At 33.9% G+C, this 12,012-nt stretch overlaps 1 protein-coding gene across 1 annotated transcript; it reads right to left on the bottom strand.

The window, feature by feature from the left end:
* Window positions 1-8,151: 8,151 nt before the first annotated feature.
* On the bottom strand, window positions 8,152-9,379 carry LOC306858999 (leptin-B-like; the record flags this gene model as incomplete). Its single annotated transcript, XM_079399814.1, has 2 exons — window positions 8,152-8,520; window positions 9,242-9,379. The coding sequence occupies 2 exons, from the start codon at window positions 9,377-9,379 to the stop codon at window positions 8,152-8,154; spliced, it is 507 nt and encodes a 168-aa protein (XP_079255940.1).
* Between the last annotated feature and the right edge of the window lie 2,633 nt (window positions 9,380-12,012).

Here is a 12,012-nt window from a genome sequence, read left to right as displayed (position 1 = left end):
GCGTGTGGGAGAGAAATCGTTTTTGGTCGCACACTCTCTCTCCCTCCCTCTCTCTCTCTCCTCCCCTCTCCCGCTGCATCAGTAGTCTAGTGTAGGATTCAGATGCACAATATCTGGTCACAGCTCGCTGAGCAGATTGTTAGAGAGCAGAGAGCAAGCATCATACAGCAGGCAACCATCAAAGAATTAAGGATCCTTCACAGATGAAAAACACACATACAGTGAATACATATGCACACATGCACACTGGAATATACCATTACCAACATTTATTTTTTTCTCAGAATTTTTAAATGAGCTTTCTTGGAAGTGCATAAATAGTTATGTGCAATTATTTCTTGTTGTCTTATTTAACATTGGGTCATACAAACTACATGCATAAGTAAGAAAATTAGTAAGAAAATGCTTAAATACTGTAATATTTAAAATGTAATATTTATTTAAAATACATTTTATACATTTAAAAATACAGTTTTAATTGTAACTTAAATATAGTAGTTTTTTAATAAATTATCAACATTTCTTTTAATTATCTGTGACCCTGGACCACAAAACCAGTCATAAGTAGCACCGGTATATCTGAAGCAATAGCCAAAAATACATTGTATGGGTCAAAATTATCGATTTGTCTTTTATGCCCAAAATCATTAGGAGTAAGTAAAGATCATATTCCATGAAGATATTTTGTAAATTTCCTACTGTAAATATAACAAAACTTATTTTTTGAATATGCATTGCTAATGACTTTAATGACAACTTTAAAGGCGCTTTACTCAATATTTTGACTTTTTTGAAAGTAGATTCCATGTAGTGTATCAATTAGGGAATAAAAACCTGCATGTACAATTACACAAGGATTAGAAATAGAATTTATACAAGAGTTAGAAATTTGAATATTTAATAACAATAATATTTTAATAAAATGTATACACTTTAAATAAATTAATATTGTTTTGATAAATTAGAAACTTAAATACATACACATGAATTATAAACTTTATTTTTTTTATTTAGACAGTGTGTTAAATACCCTAACCATGTAAAGAAACTCTATCTGTGACAATCATAACAAAATGTTACATCAAACTTCAGCCCACAAACATTAGCATGTCATGCTTTTGAGTTGACTTTTGCCACACTTCAGCTTTTTGTCAATGGAACGGCTTATCTCTGATGCCAATCAGAGATAGCCAATAATAATCCATTCTCAATGTTCCTCCTGGGAGAGAGTATATTCTGGGATATGAATTCACTAAATTTAGAAACAATCAGAATTGTCCCATCCCAAGGAAACATAATTTCCTGATTGAAATCCCAACTTTGTCCAATTGAATGGAACCAGTGAGTCTGAATGGCAGTTTGACCTTTCATACAGTATGCACACACGCACATTCTACTATTTTTTTTTACCATTTAACTTTTGCTCCAGATCAGTACTGTGCATCTCATGAGAGCAGGGGTAATGTTTTTGAAATCAGAATGTTTTAAGGTGAAGTGCAGAGCTTTACTGAGATTTGGGGAACATTTAGGCTAACTAGCTGTTTTGTTGATCATCAACAGTCCACGATAAACTATAGTGTTCAGGAAATTATTATGAGGAAGACTACAGTTAAATTTTTTTTTAAGATTTTAAGAATTTTAAGAATTTTGAATAAAATCTCATTTTCTCATACATTGAAAGTCAGGGTTCCAAGTGTAGTCTGGACTGCAACATTATTCAAAATATCGTTTTATGTGTGTGTTCTATAGAAAAAAGAAAGCCAAAAAGGTTTGGAACAACCTGAGAGCGTGAAAGTCAGATTGAGGGTTTTGGGTTCAAGTAGTACATAATCTACACAAAACATTGAAAAGTACATCCCCTTGATGTAATGACATCACATTCTGACTGTGGGCAAAAACATTGTTGTTTCAAAAGGCCATGTGTTATTAATACATAGCAATGTAATCTCTGTCTTCCTGGTTTTCTATAAAAAGTTCAACAATTGTATTATAAGACACTTGCCAGAAGCAAGACACCACTGTCCACTTTTCATATTGCTGCAAAAAGCCACTTGCTCTGGAGGCCTCCTCAAAGAAAATCAATTTTTAAAATGAGATAAACCCATAACCCTACTGCACAGATGAAAAATGTGTAGTCATTAAGCACAGCTCAGCAAACAGAGGCTCACTCAACGCCTACATTTATAGAAGAAAAAAAAATGTTCTTTTACGGCATCTATTTTCTTCCACCAATGCATGGTTAAATATTTGATTACAGTTTTAATGGTTGTATTACATCAAATATCACATCTCCATGTACTAGGATGGTACATTAGCCTGTGCTCAGACTCCATATTGTTGTCTGACTGCTCGAGCTGCTCACTGAATAGACTATATAAGTTGGGCAGGGTCCCCCTCCTGACCCTGTGTGCTTAATGTTCACCCACCCCCAGCATCCGGAGGAGCTCACAAAGGCTGCCCCTGATAGAGATAAGTACCTTTGTCTCTAGAGAACAATGAATCCTAACGGTCTGCATTAACAAAGCTAAAAGACACAACTTTACTTTAATGAGCAGTTTTCATTCCTTGGCCATCCAGCTAACGGATGGATGTGGATGTATGAAATTATCGGACACACAACTAGATATATTTCTCTTCCAAATACCTACATTGTAAATAGTGGTAAACTGTAATTTTTACCTTCTAAGTGATTTACATCATAGTTTTGTTGGTAAAAATGTTGGCTGCATCCAAATATGCATTTACAAGGTAAAAAACAGTATGAAAAGAGATGTACGAATTCTCAGTAATCATGGACACTTTACTATACACATGACAATGGCAATGTGATGAATGTAGTATGTCTGGATTACATTCATTGTATACAGAACATCCTTTTTTAATAGTCGTGCAGTACTTATTTAAAAGAAGTACCTTCAGAGAATATGCGATTTCAGATGGAGCCTTTCACTCTGATGCTGTCTTAAAGATTTCCTGGAAAGCTCCTACTTCAAAGTCAGACAAGTCTGAAAAATACAAGTTTTAAAATAAAAATGTGATAAAAAATACTGTCACTTTTGCACGGCATCACACAAAAACATTTATGCATAAAAGTAAAACAGCCCAGACAATTTAAAGACCCTTGACTTGGCTGCGTACACATTTAATTCAGAACTAAAAAGTATTTATAAAATATTGAAAAGTATATAAATAAAACGGTATAATTAAAAATGTTCATGAATATGTGTGCACTGCCTAGGAACTGTCTGTGACTTCAAGTCCTCCTGGGAAGTTCATATATTTATGAACTGTAATGTCATCCTTACGGTGTCAGATGCATTAAAATCACTTCAAAAAATCAAAAATCACTTCTTTTGGTTAATTACAAAAAACACAGTAAGATTTTTTTTAAACTCTACTTCTACCAAGTTATGCACAAAGAATGTGCATCAAGTGAGTTTTTGCTATATGTTTTTAATAACGGAGTCACTGTAAACTCAATCACTATACATTCTTTTGTAATTGTACAAAACTATCATATTTTGTACTAGCAACAAGGTTCATTTTATTGTAAAGGAAAAATATACAAATTTCAACTACAGATCACATCTGTAGTTCCATCACAGATCCATCACATCTGCCTGTTTTCTCACTGACATGCCCCCATCTTGGGAACTCAGGATTTAAAGAAATCTATAAAGATTGTAATTCCAAATTTGTGCTGTCCATGTGTGCTCAGGTTGTAAATACAATCTTTTTAACATGACTTAAAGGGATAGTTCATCCAAAAATAAAAATTTTGTCATCATTTAAATTTTCATTTTTGGGTGAACTAGCTATCCCTTAAACGCACCATGTGTTGCTAGCTCAACATGCCAACATCAAACTGTTCCTAATTCAGAAACACTAACTACATACATTTCAAATCAGTCACTTTTGAGGATGTGTGACTGCCTATGTAGGCAGTAATAACGTATGCAAATGTTTCTGTAAGCAATCATGCAAACTGAAACAGCACCTGGCTGTCATATGCAGTGAACATTAATTTATCAGAGTGCAGATAAATGGAGATTTCCTATGGGACTTCAAAGCAGATGCTCACGAACACACAAAGATGCCAGTTCACAACAAGAATCAATATAGCAGCATTGTGTGTGTTGTTGCTTCATCTTTTTCTATTAATTTAGCTGACCCATGCAAGCTTGGAGGAAACTTGTCAAAGGGTAAAAAAAAGACAGACTTTTTTCTCACAGCTGAACCCCCCCCCACCCCCCTCAGAATCGCAAGATATGAAGTCAGAATTGTGAGAATTGACAGTTCAAAATTTCACAACTGCTAAAAAAAAGTAAGAATTGTCTTTATTTTTTATACTGCGGCAGAAAAAACAAAACAATTGTGAGACACAAACTCAGAATTGCAATAAAAACTGAGTTTATATCCCACAGCTCTGACTTTTTTCTTGCAGTTGTGAGTTTGCATCTTGCAATTCTGAGAAAACTTAAATATAAACTGTTAGTTAGTCCACACATGGGCCTATTTGAAGGAGGCGAATGCTAGCGTGTGTGGGCGCTTCAGCAAGTGCATGCATACATGATTAACGACTATGTAGGCGTAATTCTTTTCACATCTGTTTTAAAAGTTTTCCTTTTGAAGTTATATGGTATATATGGCCTATACGCTTCTTTTACATTAAGCCTGTACTACTGGGTGGATGTTGCATTAAATGCGCTTCTAGTGACCTAAGCACAACTGACACACACACTGGGAACAGCAAAGAAGTCATATGCCAATAAGAGTTCATTGAGCGTGTTGAAAACAGAGAATAAGAGGGCCACGGGAGAGTGTAACACATTGGGTTCTGATCAGTAGCGGATGCTGGCACGCAGGCAGATTATACCGGATCAATGTGCACATGTTTAATGCATCAAGCCCTGTTTACCCAGGGGGCAAAACACATAGTGCAATTATCCTGAACTTGTACTGGTACAATGCAAAAATAGAGCCAAAGCTGCATGGGTGAGAAGAGAAAAAGAGGAAGACACAAAAAGGAAACTGAACCTTGCACAGAGGAAGTCTCGCTGGCCCCAACTCTGAACAATGCTTACCTACTGAGAAACAATAGAGAGGGAGGGTCTACTGGACACAATATGCCCACACTAGCCACCCAGTCTTTTTTTTTTTTTTTTTTTTTTTTTACAGTTTTAATGATATTTTATCTTTTAAATGGTTATTTTTTTTAAGAGTGACACTCGTACACAGACCATGACAGACATACTGGCAGTGAGATAAAATAACAAAGACACAATTTTAGCTACATTAGAATAAAAATATACCACGCAATAAAAAAATCTGATAACTCAACTGATATGAGTGAGACAAAGTTTTTCATGTTAAGTATAAGAATGAATGTACAACTATTAAAAAAAACACTGAAGCGCAAATGTGAGCTATTGCTGCCACCTTGTGGAACAGAATGAAAACTTGATTTGACAGCTTCAAGTTTGTTTTATTTTTAACAGTAAAAAGCTTGCAGAACAGTGTGAGATGTGAAATCAGTGACTTCATAGTCAATATTTTCAGTTGTTGCCAACTTTCCACAATATAGGCCTATTCATAACTTTTTCAAATGCATAAGTCAATAAAGAGACACGTTTAAACTACTGTAAATATTCTTTTAATTGTGAAGCTGTCACAACTTTTTTTCAACTGTGATGTTTACTACATATTTATGTACAAGTGAATTCTAGTAGGCTATTGTTGTTGAGTGTGGCGCGTGCAGTATCCATCTGCTGAACATGCACGTGCATGTACATTGGTTTAAAAAAACCCCGTTGGTCTTGTAAATCATCTTGCTTCGTCGAAAATAGTATATGTTAGTTATTTAAATGTTATTAAGCCTGCACTCAAATGCCTTCGAGTAGCTATAAATATGTAAATTAGCAGAATAATGTGTTTATTACTAAATGTTCTGAAAGTTCAACTAAAAACAAAAACCCTGTCAGGAACGCGACATTCATAGGACAATTTGATATGTTGTCGCTTGATTCTCACTCAAATAAGAGGAAAGTAAGTGCTGAAAACGGCGACATTTAGATGAAAAATTGGATCACCTTCGTGTACCTGAGCAGTTTCGATACCTGCCCAAACGACTGCAGACTAAACCTGCCGTGTGTGGAAAGTCAAGTCTTGGACATCTCCGCAGCACAGACTGCTGCCGGTAAGTGTTACTGCACTTTATCAGTGTTTAACAAGCAGAAGTGTAGCTAAAACTGTTACATACAGCTCAGCTGAGAACAAGCTCAAGAATTAGTTATATGAAGACACCTTCGTTTGTCAAAATATAGGTTAATAATTATAAGCGAATCAGACACGCTGACAGTGTTGTGTGCAATTCTTTGAATTCGCTTTTGAAAAATTCAGAGCGGATCTTTAATAATTGGCGTTATTTAATCCACCTGTAGGTAATAACCATCATCAGACTGACACATGACAATTGGAAATATCAAATTGAAATTTGAAACAATAGCTTTTGTCATTTTTGGGATTTGTAGTTGTATATATATATATATATATATATATATATATATATATATATATATATATGTGTGTATATATGTATATATATGTGTATGTATGTATGTATGTATGTATGTACGTGTTGTTTTATTGCATCTTTGTATCTTGACCTATGAAATCCATCTTTTAAATAACAAGAAAACAAATCATTTCGGTGCATTTGATTTATCTGTAGATTTAAAATTCTTAATAGACACCACAGGTCAATAGGGTAATGATTTTTACAGATATCAGCATACCCCATGTTGATTATTCACAGAACATTAGTGCGATTGTTTCTGTTACAATTTTTCTGAAATGCTATATTTAAATATGCAAATGAGACATTATATAATTATATATTAAGTCATTATGCATAAATGTTTTGAACAGAAATCTGCAAAAAGCCAGGTTTAAAATTATTGATTTATTTTGTCAATATAGGCCTTTGGATATCTCTGTTTATTTGAAAATATTGTCAAGAACAAAAAACAAAAAACAAACAACAACAACAACAAAAATCGCCATATATGAGCAAACCCTTCTGTATAAAATAAATAAATAAAAAATTCTGTGGAAAAAGTTTGGTGTAATTGCTACTGAAGAGGAGATTTACGGTAAAAAAAAAACACCTTAAAAAGATATGTATTGCAATTAAAATCTACAGACACAAATAAAACAATAATAAAACAAATACTTAAATTTTGATATTTAGTCTGAAAGTTATGGAAGCAAGATATGAAAAAGTATGAAAAAGCATGAAAAAGCAATGATGTTTCCTGTAGTGTCTTGCCTTAAAATTCTCAGCCAGTGTAATCACCAGTTTCTAGACAAATAGTGTATTTTGAAAGTCCTGGGGCCAGCTGCATAAGTCACCGTAAAGAAGTGGGTTGACTAACTAGCAGGTAATCAGTTTTACTTTTTTGGATTCAAATTAGACCAATCTGTATTTTTGTGTACCTGACTGTAAAAAGTTATGACCAGTCTAAATTAGATGACTAATTTTTTAAGACCAGTCTAAGCAGTTTATGCAACCGGCCGCCTGATGCTACTATAACATGTCTTCACAATTAAGAACTAAAACATTTGATTGACTTTAAACAAAATTACAAAAATAAATATGTGCATTTGCTGTGGAAAAATAAAAATAGTTTTCACTCATGCAGTGCCTTTTTAAAATAATACAAGAATTGGGCTTGTTTAAAGAGAAATCCATTAAAATTATCTCTCTCTCTCTTCTACATATTAAAAAAGTATGAAAAGGTTATGTAGAGGGTTTTTGTAAAGATAATTTATTGCCTGAAAAATTCTTTAAAAAATCCAAGTGCATACCATTGCAGTCATTCTGCATTCACATATTAAATAACACAATAAACAACCACAGGCAAGTTCCAATTTCTCAGTGCTCTATTATAATAAAAAACATCATCATGTGCTAAAATATTACAATTTAGCGTAGAAAATAGAAAGTTGTAGTGTAAAAGACAGCACTAACTTAAACTGAAAAATTCAAGAGAACTAATCAAGTGTAAAAAGTTAAATAATTTAGAGAACTAGTCCTTGCATGTGCATTTTTGAGAGTGATGCATAGAAGTATAGAAGCATGGCTTACACATTTCAGAATATAAACGTCTGAGGCACATCCGTATCTTTGCACCATTTTAGTTTGTCCATATTCAGGCAGAGCTTCTCAAGGTACCTCTGGAGCTCCAGGAGGTACAGGTAGTTGGAGGTGACAGGGAAGACTGTTTCATCTTTGTGCACTGGGGTCTCAGGGTTGGGCAGGGGGCATCCCTGTGAAATGGCCAGTCTCTCCAGTGTTCTTAGGAGAGTTTCCAAGTCCACTTGGACCTGCTGTAAGTGCAGGGCTGGAGGCACCCGCAGCCTCAGCTGAAGGTAGCTCAAGTGAACAAAGACAGAAGTGAGACCATCAATGGGAGTGTCGATGTCAGTTCCAAAATCAATCTCTGGAGACATATGGAAGTGCTGTGGAGAAATGGGCTGAATTTACAAAAAAGTTTGTCTTCTTCCATAGTTTAATGTCCAATTCAAGTCAAACTCTTAAATATCATGTGCAAAAATGTAAATAAATCATTTAAAATGAATTAAATTAATCATTTAAATAAATATATTTAAAATATATTATATGTCTTATTCATAGTTATGTATAATAAATTTAAGTAATTTTCTTGTACTTGTCCAGTAGTGCACAGTTTGCCACTTTGCAAGTAAGTTTCTTTGTCCACAAAAGACAGTTACAAAGTTAGTTTGTAGTCATATGCTATCAAAATGAAGTTGAGCTCAATTCCTAAAATTAAATAATGTTGCATTCAAAATGATCTTTTCAAATAATATACTAATGAATCTAAGAATTTACATTTACCTGTGCTACATAAGATCAGTCTTTTTTTTACATTAATTGAACAAAATAAATAAATAAACAAATAAAAATAAAAAGCTTATTAGGATTATAGTTCACCTAAAGTCACAACTGTCGTTACTCACCCTCATGTCATTCCAAACTTGTCATTCTTAAACTTTCTTCTGTTTCTTCTGTGGAGCACGAGAAATTTGAATCAAAGTCGATTGGACTTCAACATGCTTAAAAAAAAAATATTTTGTGTTCCACAGTAGAAAGTCAGTCATATAGGTTTGGGATGACATGAGGGTAAATGACATTACCTTACCTTGATTTAATAACATTTACCTCATCCTTGATTTTTTTCATTCTGGTGATGATAGTTCGGGCCATGATTCGGATCCTCTCCTCTGTAGCTGTGGGTCGGCTGACACTAACAGCTCCCAGGGCTGTTATTAAGAAGCAAAAGATCAGGGAAGACTGCATCTTTCTGCAAAGAAACAAATTATATTATCATATGTCTCGTATTTAGTTGTGTGCAGTATTAGATTAGCATTAGATTACCTCAAAATCTTCCACTTTACACATACAATAAATAAATAAATAAAATACAGTTAACCTGTTGAGTACAATATGAATAATGAATTAAGCTACAACAAAAAATAATAATTTTATTAGTCTCATTGATATAAAGGTGATATTGTGATGTTTTGTGTCCATGTGGACAATAGTGTCTGTGCAAATGAATGAGTGAGTACTTACCTCTGGTGTGTTGATGTGCATATTGAGAAACTCAAGGAGGAATCTCCCTTTTATAGTGGCTGATTGACTCATTGCCCCAGTGAATCACCCTGCGCCGGTCTAGTCTGGCTCGCCCTTGTCGTCCACTATAGGATTAAAGCCTGTTGAAGACCCCTTCCACATGTTCTAGTCCAAGACACCGGGGCTCCAGGTAAGGATACTTCCAGTTAAGCTGTGGTTAATTCATCTTGATAAATGACAATTGAGCCCCATGCTTTTCTCTTTTTTATGGCTATACAGTTTATAAACAGACTTTTGTTTTTGTTTTTGATATTGATATGCATGCAATACATTTTAGAAATGTATGGGTCTTAAATTACATTTAGACAAGTTTTACAAGTGTTTGTTCTAAGCTCAACACACAAACACACACACACACACACACACACACACACACACACACACACAAATTGTTTCAATTTATATTTCAAGTCTTGTTCACTGAAACCTCAAGTTTTCACTCAAATATTTGTCTTGTAAGTTACATGTAGGCAGCCAACAAAATGTTCTAACAGTAACTTCAGTACCATAAAGTATGAGTAAAGTCATATATAGAGAACCAAACATGTTCAGCATTCATTTGTAAAACAATTTCATGGAAAGACTATATTTAATATTATTGTCTTTGTAATGGACTGTCCTACTTGAAATATACCTTATGATATGGAAGACATTTTAGCGTGGAAACAGTCAACAAATGTTGTATTGATATTCTATATTCACTAAATTCCATTTATTTGTAAAGTGATCCTAAGTAGGATAGTGTTACAAAACACTTTTTCTATAAAAGGTCCTACAGTTATACAAGTGGGGGAAAGGAACTAAAAGGACAAATTACAAAAACTGCAAATTTAAGTTAATATTAACTGCTTATGAAATATTGATAGACTTTAGAATATATTTTAAGTCACTAAATTATTCACTGTAGATAAAATGATGTTTGATAATGACCACACATGAGATAAATTGAAAAGCAAGGAAAAATCTCTCATCTTATATCTCTTGGTATTTCTGTTAAAAGGCCTAGTTAAAACATGCAGGACTGTACTTCAAATGCAGTGCTTGAGGAAAAACTAGGCCTTGTGACTTTCTTTTGTTGTAAACATGAACAGTAAAAAAAGGCTGCATCTGAAAACTTAAGCAGCTGACTTGTTGCCTCGCTGCCTTAGCAGTCAATGATAGCATTTGCACATGAGGGTACATCCTGAAACTAATTTCAGACAGGCTTTTGAGACAGTGTAATAGTCTAATGATCTACAGCGCACTCGAGATAGCTCTCATGATAATTAAGCCAATATTTAATTAGTACAATACTAATTTCTTACTAGAAATGAAATCAGAAGTTGCAAATATTGTTAAATGTAAAATTACCACCCGCCATAACTTTGATATGCCATTTTAATTTTATTGTTACAAAATTGAACGCAAAGGATCTATGCAGACTTCAAAAATTAGATGAACGTATCTGAGAAGATAATTAGGATGTGAGTATTGTTCCTACATTCAGACACATAAAATATAGTCAAAATAGATTCAGATAATTACACAAAGTGAAGATAATATTGCATTACAAATTAAAACTGCAACTTAGTTGCCACACTGTTGCCTGTTAAATGTATGCATGCTTTTACATTTATGCGCTGTTTGTGACTCTATATCATTTCATACATACTTCAGGACTTAGTTAAAAATGATTGGATTTTATTACTCAGTGAGTCTTATGCATCACTAAATATGAGCTAGCATTATTGCTTAGGGTCTCATGGCCAGTAGAGAAGTTTATTATTAATACTATTTATTGTTCATTTTTGATTTGATGCAAAAATCTTTGAAGAAAAAAAAGAGACAAAAATCTTTTGGGTACAGGCAAAACCTGACACAGCACTTTATGGATTATCTGGATGAAACTGGTTTGCAGGCTGGAATATTCTTACATTCCTTGAGTTCTCTGAACTGTGTGTTAATGCTTATGCGTGTTTCCTGTCTCTCATATGTGTGTGAATACTTTTACTTGTGTGTGTGTGTGTGTGAATGAGTGTATGCGTGTCTGTGATGTAATTCCCTAAGGCTTTCAGTGTTAGTTCTTGGAAAGTACGTGCTTTGGGTTTCATTTCTTTCACATTTATTGCTATGAATGTTGGTTGAAAGTTGTCACGTTTTTTTCTAGGGATGAGCACAGACTATATGGTAGACATTTACAACTCAATACTGTTAGTTGCAATATTAAATTTGAGAAAAAAGGTGATATGTGCTGTTAGTCACAGATTTCAGTTTTGCATGATACAGAATAATGAATATGCTGTATTTGGTATGCAACA

The sequence above is a fragment of the Barbus barbus genome (assembly GCF_936440315.1).
Source record: "Barbus barbus genome assembly, chromosome: 39".
Taxonomy (NCBI): Eukaryota; Metazoa; Chordata; class Actinopteri; order Cypriniformes; family Cyprinidae; genus Barbus; species Barbus barbus.
Note: the sequence above shows the minus strand (reverse complement) of the source record. Positions and strands in the feature narration are given on the sequence as shown.